At 45.0% G+C, this 27,191-nt stretch overlaps 1 protein-coding gene across 1 annotated transcript in view; it reads left to right on the top strand.

Annotated features, from left to right (window-relative positions):
- Window positions 1–26,562, top strand: part of wdr18 (WD repeat domain 18) — a 40,244-nt gene extending 13,682 nt beyond the window's left edge. The window contains exons 5-11 of the mRNA XM_079505895.1: window positions 12,153–12,294; window positions 13,690–13,833; window positions 15,582–15,646; window positions 17,082–17,206; window positions 22,298–22,482; window positions 24,553–24,621; window positions 26,216–26,562. Coding sequence (XP_079362021.1) covers window positions 12,153–12,294; window positions 13,690–13,833; window positions 15,582–15,646; window positions 17,082–17,206; window positions 22,298–22,482; window positions 24,553–24,621; window positions 26,216–26,344 — 859 coding nt within the window. The 3' untranslated portion in view covers window positions 26,345–26,562. The remainder of the gene's footprint in view (window positions 1–12,152; window positions 12,295–13,689; window positions 13,834–15,581; window positions 15,647–17,081; window positions 17,207–22,297; window positions 22,483–24,552; window positions 24,622–26,215) is intronic.
- Window positions 26,563–27,191: the final 629 nt, after the last annotated feature.

Raw genomic sequence — 27,191 nt, 5'->3', positions numbered from 1 at the left:
CTTAATACTGATCTGGAGTCTGTACAGGTACATAAATACTACCTTAATACTGATCTGGAGTCTGTACAGGTACATAAATACTACCTTAATACTGATCTGGAGTCTGTACAGGTAATAAATACTACCTTAATACTGATCTGGAGTCTGTACAGGTACATTAATACTACCTTAATACTGATCTGGAGTCTGTACAGGTACATAAATACTACCTTAATACTGATCTGGAGTCTGTACAGGTACATAAATACTACCTTAATACTGATCTGGAGTCTGTACAGGTACATAAATACTACCTTAATACTGATCTGGAGTCTGTACAGGTACATAAATACTACCTTAATACTGATCTGGAGTCTGTACAGGGGTACAGGCGGTGGCTCAGGGGTAGAGTGGCTGGATGGGAACCGTGAGGTTGCCAGTTCGAACACGGGCTCCCCCAGAGTTACTGTCGAAGTGTCCTTGAGCAAGACACTGAACCCCAAATCGCTCCCGATGTGCTAGTTTGTGCCTTGCATGGTTTCCGCTGCCATCGGTGTATGAATGGGTGAATGTAATGCACAATCTCTGTAAAGCGCCTTGGATAAAGGCGCTATATAAATGTAGCCTGGCTAATAAGCCAGACTAATATCACACAACACTGTCGCGGTATATCAGTCTGGGCTGGCTCCACTTGGATTTCATTTCCCGGGGAACATTTTCTCTTTGACGCAATTGGTCAGAGCTACTGTCAGTCAAAAGTCTCAAGCATTGAACGTCACTGTACCAAAGCCCGCCTATATTGCATACCGTGTCCCGATTGGTCCGACCTGTTCTCTGCTGTAGGAAAGAGGCGTGCTACTGAGCCTCGCCAGACCGTAATCCGCTGGTAGGCAACTTTTTTTTGCCAACGGCTGATTCGGTCTGGTTTATTAACCAGGCTAATATAAATGCACCATTTACCATATAAATGCACCATTATAAATACTACCTAAATACTGATCTGGAGTCTGTACATACATACTACCTTAATACTGACCTGGAGTCTGTACAGGTACATAAATACTACCTTAATACTGACCTGGAGTCTGTACAGGTACATAAATACTACCTTAATACTGATCTGGAGTCTGTACAGGTACATAAATACTACCTTAATACTGATCTGGAGTCTGTACAGGTACATAAATACTACCTTAATACTGACCTTGAGTCTGTACAGGTACATAAATACTACCTTAATACTGACCTGGAGTCTGTACAGGTACATAAATACTACCTTAATACTGACCTGGAGTCTGTACAGGTACATTAATACTACCTTAATACTGATCTGGAGTCTGTACAGGTACATACATACTACCTTAATACTGATCTGGAGTCTGTACAGGTACATAAATACTACCTTAATACTGATCTGGAGTCTGTACAGGTACATAAATACTACCTTAATACTGATCTGGAGTCTGTACAGGTACATAAATACTACCTTAATACTGATCTGGAGTCTGTACAGGTACATAAATACTACCTTAATACTGACCTGGAGTCTGTACAGGTACATAAATACTACCTTAATACTACCTTAATACTGACCTGGAGTCTGTACAGGTACATAAATACTACCTTAATACTGACCTGGAGTCTGTACAGGTACATTAATACTACCTTAATACTGATCTGGAGTCTGTACAGGTACATAAATACTACCTTAATACTGATCTGGAGTCTGTACAGGTACATAAATACTACCTTAATACTGATCTGGAGTCTGTACAGGTACATAAATACTACCTTAATACTGACCTGGAGTCTGTACAGGTACATAAATACTACCTTAATACTGATCTGGAGTCTGTACAGGTACATAAATACTACCTTAATACTTGATTGATTGATTGAAGAATTTATTAACAGTTTGCAGAATTACAGTACATTTCAAGCACAAACTCAATACAAAGGCTGTTAACTGTGAGTGGACGACCCAATTAAGCATTACACTTGTTTCCAATAGGGTCCACCATGTTCAAATCATCAAAACATTTAGAGACGTACAAATAGACACTTCTATAGACAGAACAGGAATTCATCATAAAGGAGGTAAAAAGGGAAAAGAAATATATACAGTGAGGGGAAGCGGGGGGGGGGGGGGATTCAGATTTTACGGGGGCCAGTTTCGAATTGCAGCCATCCGTAGGTGCCCTTTGAGAGCGGTTTTGAAGGAGTCAAGGGATTTGCATGTCTTAATGACAGTTGGTAGGGCGTTCCACATTTTGGTGGCATAGGAGCGAAAATAATTTAGTCCTTTGTTTGTGCCGAATCTGGGTTGTACATGGTTCGTTGCACTCCCTCTGGTGTTGTGGGTGTGGACTTCGTTAACATTAAGGAAGTATCTAGACAGGTACATGGGTATCTTGGTGGTGTATCGAATCTTGTGGACCAGACCCATTGCAAGATGCTGTACTCTGTCGTCGACCCTAAGCCATTCCAGCCTTTCGAAGTGGGCAGGGGTGAGGTGGGTTCGGGGGGCTAGGTCAAGTAGGAGCCTGACCAGTTTGTTTTGGGAAGTCTGGAGCCTGGTTTTAAGGGCCTTTGAGGTGCTGTGGTACCAGGAGGTGCATGCATAGTCAAAGAAACCCTGTACAAGGGCTCCTGTTAAGGTCTTCAAGGTGTTTTTGTTGACCAGTGAGGAGATCCTGTAGAGGAATCTTGTTCTATGGTTGACTTTTTTGATTACGTTGGTGGCCATTTTATCACCGGAAAGATTAGCCTCCAGGATGGAACCTAGGTAGGTAATTTCATCTTTACGTGTGATAACATTGTCACCCACTCCAACCAAGAAGCCATACTACCTTAATACTGATCTGGAGTCTGTACAGGTACATAAATACTACCTTAATACTACCTTAATACTGATCTGGAGTCTGTACAGGTACATAAATACTACCTTAATACTACCTTAATACTGATCTGGAGTCTGTACAGGTAATACATACTACCTTAATACTGATCTGGAGTCTGTACAGGTACATTAATACTACCTTAATACTGATCTGGAGTCTGTACAGGTACATAAATACTACCTTAATACTACCTTAATACTGACCTGGAGTCTGTACAGGTACATTAATACTACCTTAATACTGATCTGGAGTCTGTACAGGTACATTAATACTACCTTAATACTGATCTGGAGTCTGTACAGGTACATTAATACTACCTTAATACTGATCTGGAGTCTGTACAGGTACATAAATACTACCTTAATACTGATCTGGAGTCTGTACAGGTACATAAATACTACCTTAATACTGATCTGGAGTCTGTACAGGTAATAAATACTACCTTAATACTGATCTGGAGTCTGTACAGGTACATAAATACTACCTTCATACTGACCTGGAGTCTGTACAGGTAATAAATACTACCTTAATACTGATCTGGAGTCTGTACGGGTACATTAATACTACATTAATACTGATCTGGAGTCTGTACAGGTACATAACTACTACCTTAATACTACCTTAATACTGATCTGGAGTCTGTACAGGTAATAAATACTACCTTAATACTGATCTGGAGTCTGTACAGGTACATTAATACTACCTTAATACTGATCTGGAGTCTGTACAGGTACATAAATACTACCTTAATACTGATCTGGAGTCTGTACAGGTACATAAATACTACCTTAATACTGATCTGGAGTCTGTACAGGTACATTAATACTACCTTAATACTGATCTGGAGTCTGTACAGGTACATAAATACTACCTAAATACTACCTTAATACTGATCTGGAGTCTGTACAGGTACATTAATACTACCTTAATACTGATCTGGAGTCTGTACAGGTACATAAATACTACCTTAATACTGATCTGGAGTCTGTACAGGTACATAAATACTACCTAAATACTACCTTAATACTGATCTGGAGTCTGTACAGGTACATTAATACTACCTTAATACTGATCTGGAGTCTGTACAGGTACATAAATACTACCTTAATACTGATCTGGAGTCTGTACAGGTACATAAATACTACCTTAATACTGATCTGGAGTCTGTACAGGTAATAAATACTACCTTAATACTGATCTGGAGTCTGTACAGGTACATTAATACTACCTTAATACTGATCTGGAGTCTGTACAGGTACATAAATACTACCTTAATACTGATCTGGAGTCTGTACAGGTACATAAATACTACCTTAATACTGATCTGGAGTCTGTACAGGTACATAAATACTACCTTAATACTGATCTGGAGTCTGTACAGGGGTACAGGCGGTGGCTCAGGGGTAGAGTGGCTGGATGGGAACCGTGAGGTTGCCAGTTCGAACACGGGCTCCCCCAGAGTTACTGTCGAAGTGTCCTTGAGCAAGACACTGAACCCCAAATCGCTCCCGATGTGCTAGTTTGTGCCTTGCATGGTTTCCGCTGCCATCGGTGTATGAATGGGTGAATGTAATGCACAATCTCTGTAAAGCGCCTTGGATAAAGGCGCTATATAAATGTAGCCTGGCTAATAAGCCAGACTAATATCACACAACACTGTCGCGGTATATCAGTCTGGGCTGGCTCCACTTGGATTTCATTTCCCGGGGAACATTTTCTCTTTGACGCAATTGGTCAGAGCTACTGTCAGTCAAAAGTCTCAAGCATTGAACGTCACTGTACCAAAGCCCGCCTATATTGCATACCGTGTCCCGATTGGTCCGACCTGTTCTCTGCTGTAGGAAAGAGGCGTGCTACTGAGCCTCGCCAGACCGTAATCCGCTGGTAGGCAACTTTTTTTTGCCAACGGCTGATTCGGTCTGGTTTATTAACCAGGCTAATATAAATGCACCATTTACCATATAAATGCACCATTATAAATACTACCTAAATACTGATCTGGAGTCTGTACATACATACTACCTTAATACTGACCTGGAGTCTGTACAGGTACATAAATACTACCTTAATACTGACCTGGAGTCTGTACAGGTACATAAATACTACCTTAATACTGATCTGGAGTCTGTACAGGTACATAAATACTACCTTAATACTGATCTGGAGTCTGTACAGGTACATAAATACTACCTTAATACTGACCTTGAGTCTGTACAGGTACATAAATACTACCTTAATACTACCTTAATACTGACCTGGAGTCTGTACAGGTACATAAATACTACCTTAATACTGACCTGGAGTCTGTACAGGTACATTAATACTACCTTAATACTGATCTGGAGTCTGTACAGGTACATACATACTACCTTAATACTGATCTGGAGTCTGTACAGGTACATAAATACTACCTTAATACTGATCTGGAGTCTGTACAGGTACATAAATACTACCTTAATACTGATCTGGAGTCTGTACAGGTACATAAATACTACCTTAATACTGATCTGGAGTCTGTACAGGTACATAAATACTACCTTAATACTGACCTGGAGTCTGTACAGGTACATAAATACTACCTTAATACTACCTTAATACTGACCTGGAGTCTGTACAGGTACATAAATACTACCTTAATACTGACCTGGAGTCTGTACAGGTACATTAATACTACCTTAATACTGATCTGGAGTCTGTACAGGTACATAAATACTACCTTAATACTGATCTGGAGTCTGTACAGGTACATAAATACTACCTTAATACTGATCTGGAGTCTGTACAGGTACATAAATACTACCTTAATACTGATCTGGAGTCTGTACAGGTACATAAATACTACCTTAATACTGACCTGGAGTCTGTACAGGTACATAAATACTACCTTAATACTGATCTGGAGTCTGTACAGGTACATAAATACTACCTTAATACTTGATTGATTGATTGAAGAATTTATTAACAGTTTGCAGAATTACAGTACATTTCAAGCACAAACTCAATACAAAGGCTGTTAACTGTGAGTGGACGACCCAATTAAGCATTACACTTGTTTCCAATAGGGTCCACCATGTTCAAATCATCAAAACATTTAGAGACGTACAAATAGACACTTCTATAGACAGAACAGGAATTCATCATAAAGGAGGTAAAAAGGGAAAAGAAATATATACAGTGAGGGGAAGCGGGGGGGGGGGGGATTCAGATTTTACGGGGGCCAGTTTCGAATTGCAGCCATCCGTAGGTGCCCTTTGAGAGCGGTTTTGAAGGAGTCAAGGGATTTGCATGTCTTAATGACAGTTGGTAGGGCGTTCCACATTTTGGTGGCATAGGAGCGAAAATAATTTAGTCCTTTGTTTGTGCCGAATCTGGGTTGTACATGGTTCGTTGCACTCCCTCTGGTGTTGTGGGTGTGGACTTCGTTAACATTAAGGAAGTATCTAGACAGGTACATGGGTATCTTGGTGGTGTATCGAATCTTGTGGACCAGACCCATTGCAAGATGCTGTACTCTGTCGTCGACCCTAAGCCATTCCAGCCTTTCGAAGTGGGCAGGGGTGAGGTGGGTTCGGGGGGCTAGGTCAAGTAGGAGCCTGACCAGTTTGTTTTGGGAAGTCTGGAGCCTGGTTTTAAGGGCCTTTGAGGTGCTGTGGTACCAGGAGGTGCATGCATAGTCAAAGAAACCCTGTACAAGGGCTCCTGTTAAGGTCTTCAAGGTGTTTTTGTTGACCAGTGAGGAGATCCTGTAGAGGAATCTTGTTCTATGGTTGACTTTTTTGATTACGTTGGTGGCCATTTTATCACCGGAAAGATTAGCCTCCAGGATGGAACCTAGGTAGGTAATTTCATCTTTACGTGTGATAACATTGTCACCCACTCTAACCAAGAAGCCATACTACCTTAATACTGATCTGGAGTCTGTACAGGTACATAAATACTACCTTAATACTGATCTGGAGTCTGTACAGGTACATAAATACTACCTTAATACTGATCTGGAGTCTGTACAGGTAATAAATACTACCTTAATACTGATCTGGAGTCTGTACAGGTACATTAATACTACCTTAATACTGATCTGGAGTCTGTACAGGTACATAAATACTACCTTAATACTGATCTGGAGTCTGTACAGGTACATAAATACTACCTTAATACTGATCTGGAGTCTGTACAGGTACATAAATACTACCTTAATACTGATCTGGAGTCTGTACAGGTACATAAATACTACCTTAATACTGATCTGGAGTCTGTACAGGGGTACAGGCGGTGGCTCAGGGGTAGAGTGGCTGGATGGGAACCGTGAGGTTGCCAGTTCGAACACGGGCTCCCCCAGAGTTACTGTCGAAGTGTCCTTGAGCAAGACACTGAACCCCAAATCGCTCCCGATGTGCTAGTTTGTGCCTTGCATGGTTTCCGCTGCCATCGGTGTATGAATGGGTGAATGTAATGCACAATCTCTGTAAAGCGCCTTGGATAAAGGCGCTATATAAATGTAGCCTGGCTAATAAGCCAGACTAATATCACACAACACTGTCGCGGTATATCAGTCTGGGCTGGCTCCACTTGGATTTCATTTCCCGGGGAACATTTTCTCTTTGACGCAATTGGTCAGAGCTACTGTCAGTCAAAAGTCTCAAGCATTGAACGTCACTGTACCAAAGCCCGCCTATATTGCATACCGTGTCCCGATTGGTCCGACCTGTTCTCTGCTGTAGGAAAGAGGCGTGCTACTGAGCCTCGCCAGACCGTAATCCGCTGGTAGGCAACTTTTTTTTGCCAACGGCTGATTCGGTCTGGTTTATTAACCAGGCTAATATAAATGCACCATTTACCATATAAATGCACCATTATAAATACTACCTAAATACTGATCTGGAGTCTGTACATACATACTACCTTAATACTGACCTGGAGTCTGTACAGGTACATAAATACTACCTTAATACTGACCTGGAGTCTGTACAGGTACATAAATACTACCTTAATACTGATCTGGAGTCTGTACAGGTACATAAATACTACCTTAATACTGATCTGGAGTCTGTACAGGTACATAAATACTACCTTAATACTGACCTTGAGTCTGTACAGGTACATAAATACTACCTTAATACTACCTTAATACTGACCTGGAGTCTGTACAGGTACATAAATACTACCTTAATACTGACCTGGAGTCTGTACAGGTACATTAATACTACCTTAATACTGATCTGGAGTCTGTACAGGTACATACATACTACCTTAATACTGATCTGGAGTCTGTACAGGTACATAAATACTACCTTAATACTGATCTGGAGTCTGTACAGGTACATAAATACTACCTTAATACTGATCTGGAGTCTGTACAGGTACATAAATACTACCTTAATACTGATCTGGAGTCTGTACAGGTACATAAATACTACCTTAATACTGACCTGGAGTCTGTACAGGTACATAAATACTACCTTAATACTACCTTAATACTGACCTGGAGTCTGTACAGGTACATAAATACTACCTTAATACTGACCTGGAGTCTGTACAGGTACATTAATACTACCTTAATACTGATCTGGAGTCTGTACAGGTACATAAATACTACCTTAATACTGATCTGGAGTCTGTACAGGTACATAAATACTACCTTAATACTGATCTGGAGTCTGTACAGGTACATAAATACTACCTTAATACTGATCTGGAGTCTGTACAGGTACATAAATACTACCTTAATACTGACCTGGAGTCTGTACAGGTACATAAATACTACCTTAATACTGATCTGGAGTCTGTACAGGTACATAAATACTACCTTAATACTTGATTGATTGATTGAAGAATTTATTAACAGTTTGCAGAATTACAGTACATTTCAAGCACAAACTCAATACAAAGGCTGTTAACTGTGAGTGGACGACCCAATTAAGCATTACACTTGTTTCCAATAGGGTCCACCATGTTCAAATCATCAAAACATTTAGAGACGTACAAATAGACACTTCTATAGACAGAACAGGAATTCATCATAAAGGAGGTAAAAAGGGAAAAGAAATATATACAGTGAGGGGAAGCGGGGGGGGGGGGGGATTCAGATTTTACGGGGGCCAGTTTCGAATTGCAGCCATCCGTAGGTGCCCTTTGAGAGCGGTTTTGAAGGAGTCAAGGGATTTGCATGTCTTAATGACAGTTGGTAGGGCGTTCCACATTTTGGTGGCATAGGAGCGAAAATAATTTAGTCCTTTGTTTGTGCCGAATCTGGGTTGTACATGGTTCGTTGCACTCCCTCTGGTGTTGTGGGTGTGGACTTCGTTAACATTAAGGAAGTATCTAGACAGGTACATGGGTATCTTGGTGGTGTATCGAATCTTGTGGACCAGACCCATTGCAAGATGCTGTACTCTGTCGTCGACCCTAAGCCATTCCAGCCTTTCGAAGTGGGCAGGGGTGAGGTGGGTTCGGGGGGCTAGGTCAAGTAGGAGCCTGACCAGTTTGTTTTGGGAAGTCTGGAGCCTGGTTTTAAGGGCCTTTGAGGTGCTGTGGTACCAGGAGGTGCATGCATAGTCAAAGAAACCCTGTACAAGGGCTCCTGTTAAGGTCTTCAAGGTGTTTTTGTTGACCAGTGAGGAGATCCTGTAGAGGAATCTTGTTCTATGGTTGACTTTTTTGATTACGTTGGTGGCCATTTTATCACCGGAAAGATTAGCCTCCAGGATGGAACCTAGGTAGGTAATTTCATCTTTACGTGTGATAACATTGTCACCCACTCTAACCAAGAAGCCATACTACCTTAATACTGATCTGGAGTCTGTACAGGTACATAAATACTACCTTAATACTACCTTAATACTGATCTGGAGTCTGTACAGGTACATAAATACTACCTTAATACTACCTTAATACTGATCTGGAGTCTGTACAGGTACATAAATACTACCTTAATACTACCTTAATACTGACCTGGAGTCTGTACAGGTACAAGTAGATACTACAGATGCAATACTACCTAATATCAATAATATACTACCCTTAATATTAACTTATGCATTTTAGGCAGCATTTTAGGCATTTATCAGACGATCTTAATACAGTGTCGTTAAGTGTGTATTATAACATATACATGTGTATGTGTATATGTGTATATATATATATATACATATACATATATATATTAGAGATACCCGATACTGTATCGGATCGGCCCTTATTTGGTGATATCGGGTCATATTGGTGCCAGTCTAACCAGCGATCCACTGGTGGAGGGAATGTCCCAACGGGCCCTGATGGAGGCCCTGGTGGAGGGAATGTCCCAACGGGCCCTGATGGAGGCCCTGGTGGAGGGAATGTCCCAACGGGCCCTGGTGGAGGGAATGTCCCAACGGGCCCTGATGGACTGGTGGAGGGAATGTCCCAACGGGCCCTGATGGAGGCCCTGGTGGAGGGAATGTCCCAACGGGCCCTGATGGACTGGTGGAGGGAATGTCCCAACGGGCCCTGGTGGAGGGAATGTCCCAACGGGCCCTGATGGAGGGAATGTCCCAACGGGCCCTGATGGAGGGGATGTCCCAACGGGCCCTGGTGGAGGGAATGTCCCAACGGGCCCTGATGGAGGGAATGTCCCAACGGGCCCTGATGGAGGGAATGTCCCAACGGGCCCTGATGGAGGGAATGTCCCAACGGGCCCTGATGGAGGGAATGTCCCAACGGGCCCTGATGGAGGGGATGTCCCAACGGGCCCTGGTGGAGGGAATGTCCCAACGGGCCCTGATGGAGGGAATGTCCCAACGGGCCCTGATGGAGGGAATGTCCCAACGGGCCCTGATGGAGGGGATGTCCCAACGGGCCCTGGTGGAGGGAATGTCCCAACGGGCCCTGATGGACTGGTGGAGGGAATGTCCCAACGGGCCCTGATGGAGGGAATGTCCCAACGGGCCCTGATGGAGGGAATGTCCCAACGGGCCCTGATGGACTGGTGGAGGGAATGTCCCAACGGGCCCTGATGGAGGGAATGTCCCAACGGGCCCTGATGGAGGGAATGTCCCAACGGGCCCTGATGGAGGGAATGTCCCAACGGGCCCTGAAGGGAATGTCCCAACGGGCCCTGAAGGGAATGTCCCAACGGGCCCTGGTGGAGGGAATGTCCCAACGGGCCCTGATGGTGGAGGGAATGTCCCAACGGGCCCTGATGGAGGGAATGTCCCAACGGGCCCTGATGGAGGGAATGTCCCAACGGGCCCTGAAGGGAATGTCCCAACGGGCCCTGATGCCAGATTGACAGCCCAGGTTCAGTCAGCAAATACGTCTGTACTCTCTAACGCGCAGCCAGACCAGACAGCCAGCCAGCCAGTAAGCAGCCCCGTTTAAACACTTTCTCTAACGCACAGCCAGACCAGACAGCCAGCCAGCCAGTAAGCAGCCCCGTTTAAACACTTTCTCTAACGCACAGCCAGACAGCCAGCCAGCCAGCCAGTAAGCAGCCCAGTTTAAACACTTTCTCTAACACGCAGCCAGACCAGACAGCCAGCCAGCCAGTAAGCAGCACCGTTTAAACACTTTCTCTAACGCACAGCCAGACCAGACAGCCAGCCAGCCAGTAAGCAGCCCAGTTTAAACACTTTCTCTAACGCGCAGCCAGACCAGACAGCCAGCCAGCCAGTAAGCAGCCCAGTTTAAACACTTTCTCTAACGCACAGCCAGACCAGACAGCCAGCCAGCCAGTAAGCAGCCTAGTTTAAACACTTTCTCTAACGCGCAGCCAGACCAGACAGCCAGCCAGCCAGTAAGCAGCCCAGTTTAAACACTTTCTCTAACGCACAGCCAGACCAGACAGCCAGCCAGCCAGTAAGCAGCCCAGTTTAAACACTTTCTCTAACGCGCAGCCAGACCAGACAGCCAGCCAGCCAGTAAGCAGCCCCGTTTAAACACTTTCTCTAACGCACAGCCAGACCAGACAGCCAGCCAGCCAGTAAGCAGCCCCGTTTAAACACTTTCTCTAACGCGCAGCCAGACCAGACAGCCAGCCAGCCAGTAAGCAGCCCAGTTTAAACACTTTCTCTAACGCACAGCCAGACCAGACAGCCAGCCAGCCAGTAAGCAGCCCCTTTCTCTAACGCACAGCCAGACCAGACAGCCTGACCGACCAGACAGACAGACAGTAAGCAGCCCAGTTTAAACTCTATTTCCGGCGGGCGCCGTCAGTCAGTCAGTAGTGTACTGTATATTATATGTACAGTGTGTATTATATGTATATATTTATGTATATATGTGTATATATATTTCCAGTGTCATACAGTGTGATGGGAGTCAGTCTTCGGAGCCTCGCCACGTTCTGTCTCGTCACTCTCTGCCAATCACTGACCTGCACTGTGGCATGATGGGAACTCAGGCCAGAGTGGCTACGAGCTCATTGGACCAGACCGCTAAGGTAATAGAACTACAAAACTACAAAACACTGTGGCATGATGGGAACTCAGGCCAGACTGGCTACGAGCTCATTGGACCAGACCGTTAATTCTTTCAGGGCCATTGCCGTAGATGTAGGTCAATTGAAGCCTATTTTTTGATATTACGCTTATCGCCATTGCCGTTGATTAATGGCAATTGCGCTTTTATAGTGCATTCGATCGATCGAGCCATAATGCTACTTACGTTAGCCGGTTAGCTAGCAATGTTGTCACAGCACTGGATCGTCCATCTTAGATCGTTGTCGCCATAATAATCCATTCTATCCATTTCTTTCAATCGCCTGTATCTCCTATTCCTTGTCCCAGATTGCATAACGTTTCTTTGACAGCACAGAGCCGACGATGTGGAGCCCTCCAGTGCCCCGGTTTGGATTCATATTGTAAACAAGGCCTGTCCAGGCTCTGTTGAGCTTACTAGGATAATACTACTTCCGGTAGACTGGAAATGTGGCTTTTCAAAATAAGAGCTCAAATGGGAAAAATGCTGGCGTGACTTAGATCATAATTTTTCGTGTGTGTGTGTGTGCGTGTGCGTGTGCGTGTGCGTGTGCGTGTGCGTGCGCGCGCGCGCGTGCGTGCGTGTGTGAAGACTGCAAACTGAAAAGTGTACTTTGCAATCAATTCGGCCCACTGGCAGAGCCTGATTGTTTGAGCCTCAATTGGCTGAGGCAGAGGCTGGAAATTGCACAGGTGAAAGGAGTTGGCCTCATTAGGCCCACTGGCAGAGTTGGCCTCATTAGGCCCACTGGCAGAGCCTGGCCCAGGTGAAAGGAGTTGGCCTCATTAGGCCCACTGGCAGAGCCTGGCCCAGGTGAAAGGAGTTGGCCTCATTAGGCCCACTGGCAGAGCCTGGCCCAGGTGAAAGGAGTTGGCCTCATTAGGCCCACTGGCAGAGCCTGGCCCAGGTGAAAGGAGTTGGCCTCATTAGGCCCACTGGCAGAGCCTGGCCCAGGTGAAAGGAGTTGGCCTCATTAGGCCCACTGGCAGAGCCTGGCCCAGGTGAAAGGAGTTGGCCTCATTAGGCCCACTGGCAGAGCCTGACCAGAGCCTTTTGTGGTGGTTCTGGAGAACCGTGGGTCCGACCGACTCGATACCGGGCACTGCACTCCCTGTGGGGGTGTGGAACGCGTGTGTCGAATGTGAAGTCGGTGGAGCAAACGGTTCTTGAGTTACGTGCATTACAACCACATGCACACACACACACGTACGCACACAGACGTGACGCATTTATAGTACTGTAGGATGTGTGTCTCTTCCAGGTATGGGAACTATCCTTGGGTCAGATGTTAGGTGAATATTTAACATTAATGTGTGTGTATATATTTAACATTAGTGTGTATGTGTGTCTCTTCCAGGTATGGGAACTATCCTCAGGTCAGATGTTGCTCTCCGTTCTCTTTGATGTCGGCATCATGTCGGTGACCTTTGACCCCTGTGAGTACTTCTTGTTCTGTGGAGGAAGTGACGGGAACATCTTCCAGGTGTCACTGTCCAGCCAGGTAATTATTAATGTCACCACTAGGTGTCACTGTCCAGCCAGGTAATTAAACACTTTTTTTGCCGGGAATTCTTCATAATAAAGGCTCTAGAGTGCCACGCAGATGAGGCAGATTTTACTCTGAAATTCCCCGCCTTTTCATTTCCCCCAAAAAACCGGGAGGCATAATGTTCCCTCAGTACCTCAACGCTACCTCGTCTGATGTCTCTGTAGAAGTGTTAATATTCCACTACCTCGTCTGATGTCTCTAGAAGTGTTAATATTCCACTACCTCGTCTGATGTCTCTAGAAGTGTTAATATTCCACTACCTCGTCTGATGTCTCTATAGAAGTGTTAATATTCCACTACCTCGTCTGATGTCTATAGAAGTGTTAATATTCCACTACCTCGTCTGATGTCTGTAGAAGTGTTAATATTCCACTACCTCGTCTGATGTCTGTAGAAGTGTTAATATTCCACTACCTCGTCTGATGTCTCTGTAGAAGTGTTAATATTCCACTACCTCGTCTGATGTCTCTAGAAGTGTTAATATTCCACTACCTCGTCTGATGTCTCTATAGAAGTGTTAATATTCCACTACCTCGTCTGATGTCTCTATAGAAGTGTTAATATTCCACTACCTCGTCTGATGTCTCTCTAGAAGTGTTAATATTCCACTACCTCGTCTGATGTCTGTAGAAGTGTTAATATTCCACTACCTCGTCTGATGTCTCTAGAAGTGTTAATATTCCACTACCTCGTCTGATGTCTCTATAGAAGTGTTAATATTCCACTACCTCGTCTGATGTCTGTAGAAGTGTTAATATTCCACTACCTCGTCTGATGTCTCTAGAAGTGTTAATATTCCACTACCTCGTCTGATGTCTCTATAGAAGTGTTAATATTCCACTACCTCGTCTGATGTCTCTGTAGAAGTGTTAATATTCCACTACCTCGTCTGATGTCTCTATAGAAGTGTTAATATTCCACTACCTCGTCTGATGTCTATAGAAGTGTTAATATTCCACTACCTCGTCTGATGTCTCTGTAGAAGTGTTAATATTCCACTACCTCGTCTGATGTCTCTATAGAAGTGTTAATATTCCACTACCTCGTCTGATGTCTCTAGAAGTGTTAATATTCCACTACCTCGTCTGATGTCTCTAGAAGTGTTAATATTCCACTACCTCGTCTGATGTCTGTAGAAGTGTTAATATTCCACTACCTCGTCTGATGTCTCTAGAAGTGTTAATATTCCACTACCTCGTCTGATGTCTCTGTAGAAGTGTTAATATTCCACTACCTCGTCTGATGTCTCTATAGAAGTGTTAATATTCCACTACCTCGTCTGATGTCTCTGTAGAAGTGTTAATATTCCACTACCTCGTCTGATGTCTCTGTAGAAGTGTTAATATTCCTAACGAGGTGCTGCTGAGGTCAGAAATGAAGACAGAACATCGTTCTGATCTAAACCATGGAGAGCTCCGTAGATTTAGAGTTATGAGCAACTTTAGTCGGCCCGTAAACAAGGAAGTGAACGGCAGTGAAACCGTTCTAGGATCGCTGAAGAAGGAAAGAAAAAAAAATTATATATATATATATTTGGAAGAATGAAAAAAATAAATATGTATCTCAGACATTCTAGGGCTATACACGTCATTAGCATAATAAGTGTTAATATAATATAATAATATATAATAATGTCACCACTAGGTGTCACTGTCCGGCCAGGTAATTTATAATTGTTTGTTGTGTTTATTTTTATTCAGAGTTTAAGTCGTGAAAAAACCTTCCAGTCCGACAACGATGGAAACCAAGTGTTCAAAGGACACAGGTAGGAAATACTGCCCCCTAGTGGTCTAACCCTAACACTACTGCATGTCTGATCGAACCCTACAAACCCTCAGCGCGCTCAGATCAGCCGACGCAGGGAAGCTGGAAGTACCTTCTCTAAAACACCCTGGACAATGCTCCACACGTCCCAGACTCTTCTCCCTTCTCTAAAACACCCTGGACAACGCTCCACACGTTCCAGACTCTTCTCCCTTCTCTAAAACACCCTGGACAACGCTCCACGCGTCCCAGACTCTTCTCCCTTCTCTAAAACACCCTGGACAACGCTCCACACGTCCCAGACTCTTCTCCGTTCTCTAAAACACCCTGGACAATGCTCCACACGTCCCAGACTCTTCTCCGTTCTCTAAAACACCCTGGACAATGCTCCACACGTCCCAGACTCTTCTCCGTTCTCTAAAACACCCTGGACAACGCTCCACACGTCCCAGACTCTTCTCCCTTCTCTAAAACACCCTGGACAACGCTCCACACGTCCCAGACTCTTCTCCCTTCTCTAAAACACCCTGGACAATGCTCCACACGTTCCAGACTCTTCTCCCTTCTCTAAAACACCCTGGACAACGCTCCACGCGTCCCAGACTCTTCTCCCTTCTCTAAAACACCCTGGACAACGCTCCACACGTCCCAGACTCTTCTCCCTTCTCTAAAACACCCGGGACAACGCTCCACACGTCCCAGACTCTTCTCCCTTCTGGCTCCAAAACTATGGAATTAACTTCCCATTGCAGTCAGAACTGCAGACTCACTCCCAATCTAAACTATGGAATGAACTTCCCATTGCAGTCAGAACTGCAGACTCACTCCCAATCTAAACTATGGAATGAACTTCCCATTGCAGTCAGAACTGCAGACTCACTCCCAATCTTCCACCTCTTCAGACTCCATCTTAGCCCATAGCACTTGCCCTAGCCTCGACGACCTTACAGGCATATAAAAGGCTCAATTTATGTAACCTAGATAGCATTTTATGTAGACACACTAGACAGTATATATGGATATTTTCATTATATAGATATTCCACTGTTACGTTCTTAGCTTACGTATGTTTCATGATAACTACTTCAATGTATGTGATGTATTGCCATGTTTTTTGTAAGTCTGTAAGTTTTGTAAGTCTCTCTGGATTAAGAGCGTCTGATAAATGCCTTCATTGTAAATTGCCTGGTGCGTGCGTGTGTGTGTGTGTGTGTGTGTGTGTGTGTGTGTGTGTGTGTGTGTGTGTGTGTGTGTGTGTGTGTGTGTGTGTGTGTGTGTGTGTGTGTGTGTGTGTGTGTGTGTGTGTGTGTGTGTGTGTGTGTGTGTGTGTGTGTGTGTGTGTGTGTGTGTGTGTGGGAGCATGGTGACGTGCCTCTAACCCTAACCCTGTGTGTAGGAGCATGGTGACGTGCCTCTAACCCTAACCCTGTGTGTAGGAGCATGGTGACGTGCCTCTCTGTGTCGATGGACGGTACTCTGCTGCTCTCTGGGTCACATGACGAGTCTCTGAGGCTGTGGGACGTCCTTAGCAAGCAGACCATCCGATGCTCCCCCCACAAAGGTACTGTATTAGACCATCCGATGCTCCCCCCACAAAGGTACTGTATTAGACCATCCGATGCTCCCCCCACAAAGGTACTGTATTAGACCATCCGATGCTCCCCCCACAAAGGTACTGTATTAGACCATCCGATGCTCCCCCCACAAAGGTACTGTATTAGACGGCTCGGGGTTAGGTTAGGTAGGTATGGTAGGGTGGGTTAGGTAGGTTAGGGTTAGGTTAGGTAGGTATGGTAGGGTGGGTTAGGTAGGTTAGGGTAGGTAGGTACGGTAGGGTGGGTTAGGTAGGTTAGGGTTAGGTTAGGTAGGTATGGTAGGGTGGGTTAGGTAGGTTAGGGTTAGGTTAGGTAGGTATGGTAGGGTGGGTTAGGTAGGTTAGGGTTAGGGTAGGTAGGTACGGTAGGGTGGGTTAGGTAGGTTAGGGTAGGTAGGTACGGTAGGGTGGGTTAGGTAGGTTAGGGTTAGGGTAGGTAGGTACGGTAGGGTAGGGTGGGTTAGATAGGTTAGGGTAGGTAGGTACGGTAGGGTGGGTTAGGTAGGTTAGGGTTAGGTTAGGTAGGTACGGTAGGGTGGGTTAGGTAGGTACGGTAGGGTGGGTTAGGTAGGTTAGGGTTAGGGTAGGTAGGTACGGTAGGGTAGGGTGGGTTAGATAGGTTAGGGTAGGTAGGTACGGTAGGGTGGGTTAGGTAGGTTAGGGTTAGGTTAGGTAGGTACGGTAGGGTGGGTTAGGTAGGTTAGGTTAGGTAGGTACGGTAGGGTGGGTTAGGTAGGTTAGGGTTAGGTTAGGTAGGTACGGTAGGGTGGGTTAGGTAGGTTAAGGTTAGGGTAGGTACGGTAGGGTAGGGTGGGTTAGATAGGTTAGGGTAGGTAGGTACGGTAGGGTGGGTTAGGTAGGTTAGGGTTAGGTTAGGTAGGTACGGTAGGGTAGGTTAGGTAGGTTAGGGTTAGGTTAGGTAGGTACGGTAGGGTGGGTTAGGTAGGTTAGGGTTAGGTTAGGTAGGTACGGTAGGGTGGGTTAGGTAGGTTAGGGTTAGGTTAGGTAGGTACGGTAGGGTAGGGTGGGTTAGATAGGTTAGGGTAGGTAGGTACGGTAGGGTTACAATTTACAATTTAGGCATTTATCAGACGCTCTTAATCCAGAGCGACTTACATTAAGCAAGAACAAAAAGCATGGCAATACATCACATATATAAAAAGCATTTATCATGAAACATGCGTAAGCTAAGAACGTAACAGTGGGATATCTATATAATGAAACTATACATATATACTACTAGAATTTCGCGGGCCTTCGGCCCGCTCATCCCAGAGTTGCGTTGCCCCGCGTTGCGATACAGAAGTCCACAGATACAGAAGTCCACAGTGACACGCGTTTTATGCAGGCGTTTTGTGTTGCAGCGCGTGCGCGCGCGCGTGTAGTGTTGTTGTTCTTATCCATATATGCGCCTCGGTTCGTCCCGTTTGTTCCACACCAGGTGTCGACGCAGTCGTTCGCGCAATTTTCGTGTTTGCATTATTTTAACTGTAGGCATACCATATTCTGAATTACCAAAAAGAGGACACATGCGCGCGTGCATGTGCATGTGTGGTGCGTGGGCGGTTCTGTTAAATTCAGATGTCAAAATAATCTATAGCCTAACAATAAATTGATCAAATATGCTCTATATGAGTTATGTATTTATTTAAAGCAGTGGCTGTCAAAGGTGTGATCCAGGGACCCTCATGGTTCCTTGAGGGGGTTCCAAATGGACCCATTATAGGTCTGTAACTCTGAGAGTGTACAAATGGAACCAAGTGCACCCTACAGATCTGTAACTCTGAGAGTGTACAAATGGAACCAAATGGACTCTTTTATAACTTTTAACTGTGATACTGTACAAATGGAATCAAATGGGACTCTTATGGGTCCATTTGGTTTTACTCTCAGAGTTATGGGGGTCCTTGAAATTAAAAAGGTTGAGAACCTGTATGCAATGGCTTATGTCTTGTAAAAAGAGAGACCAGCCTATTCTCCAAACCATCATATGTTATGCTTTGCTAGGTTGTACAAAATAATATTGGGTCAATATAATTTGCAGGACTCACCGCGCGCACAGCTGCCTTGTCTGTGTTGACATGACATGGGCTTGCAGGACAGAACTTTTATTTGTGACAGACACATAGTTCCTTTGCAGACAATACAATCTGCTTCTCATTGGTCAGTCACAAAGCTAAGAAAACAATTTGAGGAAAAATGTAAGGACTGGAAAGCTCTGTCTTTCTCTATCTCTCTCCCTTTCTCTCTGTCTCCCTCCCTCGCTGGGGTGAAGACGTGTGTGCTCTCTCTCTCTCTCGCTCTCTTCTCTCTCCTCCCTCTCTGGGGTGTGTGGGGGGGGGGGGGATTAGTTGCGCTGCCTTCGACAGTGCTATACTTCTCCAGCAGCGGTGCAGAACCGAGAGAGTGACACATTCTTTTGGATGTAAACTGCGCAACTTTTAGCTTTAAAGATCGGATTGTGTAGTCGCACCGGTGCTACAAAGTGAATGTTACAACTCGCACGGTGATATGTTAAGTCGCAAATGCGAGTACGTAGTCGCACTTTCGAGCCCTGTGTAGTGTAGTGCCATTTGCGCTGCATCGCGAGGCGATCCAAAAAACCCCCCCGCGCACGCACGCACGCACACACACACACACTGTACGTAGCTGTTTGTTGTTGCAGCGCGCGCGTGTGCGTGTAGTGTTGGTGTTGTTGTTCGTATCCATATATGCGCCTCGGTTTGTCCCGCTTGTACCACGCCAGGTGTCGACGCGGTCGTGTTTGCATTATTGTAAGTGTCCAAGTTAGAATCAGTGTGTGCGGTGTGTAGTTCTTCTTCTACTTTTGGTATGTGTGTGTGTGGGTCACGTGGTGGGCTTTGAGCAAATGGGAGAGGGAATGTAGTGTTGCCAGGTCCGCGTATTGTAAGCGAGTGGTAGTGTGTGTAAGTAGCGTGTTGAATGGCATTTTTTCTGTGGTTGTTTTCATAGACGTGGCAACAAATTAGGCGGGGGTGTCGGTGCTTGTGGCGTGTTTGTGTTTGTTATTGATATTGATATTGTTTGTGAGTCTGGACGGGAGCCGGCTTTAGTGGCAGTGCAATGACAATGTTTACGTGGGTGGTGTTGAGTGTGGGCGTGCGGCGCGCCATGAGGAGATAGGCGTGGATCGACGCGGAGGGTAAGTCTGTGACGTGTTAGTGTGTTGTTGCAGTGTGTGTTGCTCCTGCTTCGGCTTCGGCACCCAGCGTGTCGTGACGTAGTAGCTGGTGACTTTGGGTATTGGGTTGCGTACATGTTTTCAATTGTATAATAAATACTATGCTATACATATGTACTACAAGTAAGACGCGCGAACGCGGGAAGCGAACGCAGCTCGTAAATTGCAATAACAACAATTAGAATAAATTACGTACTTTTTTAAGGTTTTTTTGTTTTGATTTTTTTAAGATTTTTTTAAAGGTTTTTTTTTTAAAGTTTTTTCTATTTAAGTTTTCTTTTTAAGTTTTCTTTTTAAGTTTTTTTAAGTTAAGTTTCTTTTTAAGTTAAGTTGTGTGTGTGTGTGTGTGTGTGCGTGCACGTGTGTTTGCAATAACAACAATTAGAATAAATGACGTACTTTTTAAAGATTTTTTTAAAAGTTTTTTTTTTAAAGTTTTTTCTATTTAAGTTTTCTTTTTAAGTTTTCTTTTTAAGTTTTTTTAAGTTAAGTTTCTTTTTAAGTTAAGTTGTGTGTGTGTGTGTGTGTGTGTGTGCGTGTGTGTGTGCACGTGTGTTTTTGTGATACAGCTGCGCCCTCTGGTGGCGGGCAGGTGGTGTTACAGCGTGACACACACAGACAGACAGACATGATCTGCTGGGTCTCATAGTAAATGCTCACTGCGTTTGCAATCACTGCGTTCGCAATGACGTGCTATGGCTACATACAATGCAATTATAGTGCGGTCTACATAACATGCTATAAGTCTGTATCAAATGCTATCTAAGGGGGTAGGGTAAGTGCTATGGGCCATGATGGAGTCTGAAAAGGTGGGTTTTCAGACAACGGCGGAAGATTGGGAGTGATGCTGCAGTTCTGACTGCAACGGGAAGTGCATTCCACAGTTTTGGGGCCAGAAGGGAGAAGAGTTTGGGACGTGTGGAGCGTTGTCCCGGCGTTTTTAGTGAGGGTACTTCCAGCTTCCCTGTGTTGGCTGATCTGAGTGCGTGGGAGGGTTTGTAGGGTTCAATCATACTTGTAAGATATGGGGGAGCCATACCTTTGGTTGCTTTAAATGCCAGCATCAGAGTTTTGTATTCTGTGCAGGCAGCGACTGGGAGCTGATGGAGGGAGAGGAGCAGGGGGAGGGGCAGCGACCGGGAGCTAATGGAGGGAGAGGAGCAGGGGGAGGGGCAGCGACCGGGAGCCGGAGCAAGGGGAGGGGCAGGGGGAGGGGCATCGACCGGGAGCCAGTGGAGGGAGAGGAGCAGGGGGAGGGGCAGCGACCGGGAGCCGGAGCAGGGGGAGGGGCAGGGGGAGCGACCGGGAGCTGATGGAGGGAGAGGAGCAGGGGGAGGGGCAGCGACCGGGAGCCAGTGGAGGGAGAGGGGCAGGGGGAGGGGCAGCGACCGGGAGCCAGTGCAGGGAGAGGGGGAGGGGCAGCGACCGGGAGCCAGTGCAGGGAGAGGGGGAGGGGCAGCGACCGGGAGCCGGAGCAGGGGGAGGGGCAGCGACCGGGAGCCAGTGGAGGGACAGGGGCAGGGGGAGGGGCAGCGACCGGGAGCCAGTGGAGGGAGAGGGGCAGGGGGAGGGGCAGCGACCGGGAGCCAGTGGAGGGAGAGGGGCAGGGGGAGGGGCAGCGACCGGGAGCCAGTGCAGGGAGAGGGGCAGGGGGAGGGGCAGCGACCGGGAGCCAGTGGAGGGAGAGGAGCAGGGGGAGGGGCAGCGACCGGGAGCCAGTGCAGGGAGCGGAGCAGGGGCAGGGGAGGGGCAGGGGTAGGGGACCACCTGGAACTCCCTCAAGGACCCCTGGTTGAAAACCACTGGCTTAATGTATAATACAATAATATATATATATATTTTTTTTTTTCTTCCAGGACCAATCACCAACGCTGTCATCATGCCGTGTCCGGCCAACATGATGACATCATCAGACAGCCGTCCAGTCATATCTCTCCCTCGCTTCAGTCGTCACCTGATAAGCTCCGTCTCCCAGCAGCAGGGGGAGGGGCTGGGGGGGGAGGCGGGGGTGCTGAGCCTCAGACTGGGTCTTAATGTACAGGTAATAATAATAATAATAATAACTAGAAAAGGATCGCTGCAAGCAGCGATAAGGCCGGACCAAGCATGAAGGCAATAAGAATAATATGCACAAGAAACATGGAAGACTAAACTTGAGGAAAAGACCATGGAATTGTGACAGGGTCGGTTTTTTTATAGTGGGGGGCAGGTACAGGTTCTTGAAGACTCATACACAGAGTTGGCGGTGCCCAGATTTGAACCCATGACCTTGTGTTGCAAAGGCAAGAGCTCTACCTACCGAGCTAACAAGCAAAATCTGTGTTTTTGTAGCAAGTTGCACAAGGAGAACTAATGATAAAGGTGGGTATAAAGATTTATGAATTGACTGCGTATAAACCAGAAAAATATACCAGATTCGGATGAGGAGCTCAATGAGTGAAAACCAATGAAATGAGTCTGAAACAGGGATTAACTGAAAAAATATTATTAAACTTCAGAGAAAATAAACAGCTTTGAACATTCATGAAAAACAAACAAATGGGGCCCACTTTAAGTTGTTGACTTGAAAAGTCCCAGTTCAGTTCCTATTCAGTTCAGGGAAAGCAGTCTCTTTCTCCAATTTGGAGAACCAGATTACCACATTTGTGGGTGAAGGGGGGTTCAGAGTTCCGGGTCGGCTAGCCAGGTCTGGGTACCATCCGGTACCAGAACCATCCATGCAAGGGAATCCTTTCAGGACACAAAAAACCTGAACTGAAAGGCCAGGTGTCCAAATCAGTCTTTGTTTCAAAATCACTGTTGTACAACATCAAATAATCTATCAATTCATGAGTAAAGAACCTGATTTGATCAGGATCAAGTTCTTTATACATGTTTCTCACTAAACAAATCAGTTTCTAGCATTGTTACGGCCCTTTAAACTTGGCTCAACCAAGGGCTAACATAAAAGGACACAAAGTCAGATCAAAAGTTTACAAATAAATTACACATTTATTTAAAATCCTGCATTGCAAAACGGACTGATTGACAAGAATACTTACAACCAGCCCATCTGAAACTTAACTAATAACAGCAACAAAAAGGGAACACAACTGTTCAGTTTGGGTGTTTGGGAAACAATGAGCTGCTGGCCACAGGTGACTAAGGGTGTGGCAGCCAGAAATCTCAGGTGATTGACAGGTGAGGCACTTTAGACCAGCAGAGGTCAGCAAAGCCACAGGCACTACAACGGAACAAACTAAAGACAAAATTTCACAAAACGGCAATTTTCATTGGCTCATAAAACCTTCACTTTTTCACTTAAAAAAACGTACTATACTTTCCCATGTCCGTATAGGTCCAAAGTTCACGTGTAGAGGTTTTCGTGCATTTTGATCAAAGATCCTGGGAGGAGATGCATTTTAATTGATTTTCATATAATTCAAAATGGCGGGTGATCTAGTGGTCAGAGGTCAAAAGTAACAGTGCGGAACTTGTTCGGCATGAGGAGACGCATATGTGTGTCGAGGTTTCATTGCCGACGGTCAAACGGTTCATGAGCTATGCCTGGTCAAAGTTTGCATTTTCAATATAGCGCCACCCTTTGGCCAATGGTTGTGGGCTGCGCATCCTCACCGTTTGGCATGGCCCTCTACCATATCTCCAAATTTCGCGAAAACCGACTGCATGGTTCAGCCAGAACTGCTATTTTTGGCGGAAGAAAATAAATAGCAATTTCAAAAAAGTCCTTTCAGGACTGCTTGGTCCTTTAATAATAATGAGCCTCAGACTGGGTGGTATGCAATTATATAATAATAATAATAATAATATGTAAGATAGCTCTTCTAATATAATTATTCAATTCAACTTAACACAAGTTTTCCTAAGGACATGTATAGGTGCCTTTTGGTCTAGAAATGTCCCAAACCTTACTGTGTGTGTGTGTGTGTGTGTGTGTGTGTGTGTGTGTGTGTGTGTGTGTGTGTGTGTGTGTGTGTGTGTGTGTGTGTGTGTGTGTGTGTGTGTGTGTGTGTGTGTGTGTGTGTGTGTGTGTGTGTGTGTGTGTGTGTGTGTGTGTGTGTGTGTGTGTGTGTGTGTGTGTGTGTGTGTGTGTGTGTGTGTGTGTGTGTAGGACCAACCACAGTCCTACCTGGATAGATCTGACAGACTGTACTCTCTGATGAGCGCTGTGACCAACAAGGTATGTATAACCTGTCTGTCTGAATATACCTGTCTGTCTGTCTGTCTGTCTATACCTGTCTGTCTGTCTATACCTGTCTGTCTGTCTGAATATACCTGTCTGTCTGTCTGTCTGAATATACCTGTCTGTCTGAATATACCTGTCTGTCTGTCTATACCTGTCTGTCTGTCTGTCTATACCTGTCTGTCTGTCTGAATATACCTGTCTGTCTGTCTGAATATACCTGTCTGTCTGTCTGTCTGAATATACCTGTATGTCTGTCTGAATATACCTGTCTGTCTGTCTGTCTGAATATACCTGTCTGTCTGTCTGAATATACCTTTCTGTCTGTCTGAATATACCTGTCTGTCTGAATATACCTGTCTGTCTGTCTATACCTGTCTGTCTGTCTGTCTATACCTGTCTGTCTGTCTGAATATACCTGTCTGTCTGTCTGAATATACCTGTCTGTCTGTCTGAATATACCTGTCTGTCTGTCTGAATATACCTGTCTGTCTGTCTGTCTGAATATACCTGTCTGTCTGTCTGAATATACCTGTCTGTCTGTCTGTCTGAATATACCTGTCTGTCTGTCTGTCTGAATATATCTCTATACAGGTCCATCTCAACGAATTAGAATCGTTTTCTTCCATAATATAATTCAAAAAGAGAAACTTTCTGCATAAAGTGAAGTATTTAAAACCTTTTTTATTTTTAATCTTGATGATTGTGGCGTACAGCTCATGAAATCAAAAAATCCTATCAATGAATTAGAATATTTTACGAGACCACTAAAAAAATGATTTTTTTTTTAACGAGAAATGTCGACCATCTGTCAAGTATATTAATGTATGCAGTTAATACTGGTCTGGGCTACTTTTGAACAAATAATTTCATCAATGATATTTTACACCACTGTGTGCCTCCGTACACTGACCAGCTTTATGTTGATGCTGATCTTCCTTTTCCAGCAGCGTGTGTTGAGACTCAACACAAAACACACTGATGATTTAGGCCAGGGGTGCCCACACTTTCTAGACTTGAGAGCTACTTTCAAAATGACCAGCTCAACCAGATCTACCCACCCAAAATATATACATATATTATCCCATTGCTGAAAATACAAATGCACTTCTTTTCCTTTTTTGTAATATTGATGTTTGTGCCAACACTTTTGAAAACACGGTAGGCCTGTTGCATTGTCACCTTAATGTGTGGCAGATGCCAAAAATAGTTTATTATTTATTTTTAATTGTATATTTTTAGGGGCCATGTCATGTGTTCTACCTGCACAGCCTGTGTGATCTACTGGTAGATCACGATCTACCTTTTGGGCACCCCTGATTTAGGCCATGTTATCTGCTATGTTGATGTTGATCTCTCTCTCTCTGTCTCCCTGTGTCTCTCTCTCTCTGTGTCTCTCTCTGTCTCTCTCCCTGTGTCTCTCTGTCTCTCTCTCTGTGTCTCTCTCTCTCTGTCTCTCTCCCTGTGTCTCTCTCTCTCTGTCTCTCTCCCTGTGTCTCTCTCTCTCTGTCTCTCTCTCTCTCTCTCTGTCTCTCTCCCTGTGTCTCTCTCTCTCTGTCTCTCTCTGTCTCTCTCCCTGTGTCTCGCCCAGGGTGTGTATGGTGAGGGAGAGAACACCATGGTCAGAGTTTCCGAGTTGGAGGAAGAAGTGAAAACTCTGAAGAAAGTCAACAAAGATCTTTACGACTTTTCTACACAGCTGTTAACCAAACCTACATAGACACGCACGCACGCACGCACACAAAAACACACACAAACACACACTTTTCTACCCAGCTACCAGCTGTTAACTAAACCTACATAAAACAAGCATGCTCACGTGCATGCGCGCGCACACACACACACACACACACACACACACACACACACACACACACACACACACACACACACACACACACACACACACACACACACACTCACTGTCTCAACTATATGATAATAAAGTTGGTTAAAGTGTGAATTGAAGGTTTTATTTGGGGGTTTTGTTATTTGGTTTTATTTGTTCTTGACTTTTAATTCAGTGAATTATGTCTCTGACGACCTGTCTGTCTGTCTGTCTGCTGACACCCATCTGGCTGTCAGATAGATAGATAGATAGTTAGATAGATAGATAGATAGACTAAGGCCCCATTTAGACTGCAGTCAAATCTGATTTATTTCTCAAATCTGATCTTTTCGTTCACACTGCATCTGATCTGTCACAGATCTGTGTTCAGACTGGCAGCTGAATCCAGCCTGAATCAGGTCTGTGTTCAGATCCAGATTGAAATGCGATCTGTTTAAAGAAGTGACTCTAAACACAAACAAGTCACATGGAATCCGATTTAGATCAGGTTACTGCGCATCTTTATCACTGCGTTCAGACTGAGACGGATCTTTATCACTGCGTTCAGACTGAGACGGATCTTTATCACTGCGTTCAGACTGAGACGGATCTCCTGAATCCGATTTGAATCGGACTTGAAACCACCTCTGAATGTGGCTCAAGTCGCATTTGTAAAAATCGGATTCCACTTGTTTGTGTTTAGACTTAATGCAATCAAATCGGATTCCAGTCTGGATGT

Source organism: Electrona antarctica (genome assembly GCF_951216825.1).
Source record: "Electrona antarctica genome assembly, chromosome: 7".
In the NCBI taxonomy this organism is placed as follows: domain Eukaryota; kingdom Metazoa; phylum Chordata; class Actinopteri; order Myctophiformes; family Myctophidae; genus Electrona; species Electrona antarctica.
Note: the sequence above shows the minus strand (reverse complement) of the source record. Positions and strands in the feature narration are given on the sequence as shown.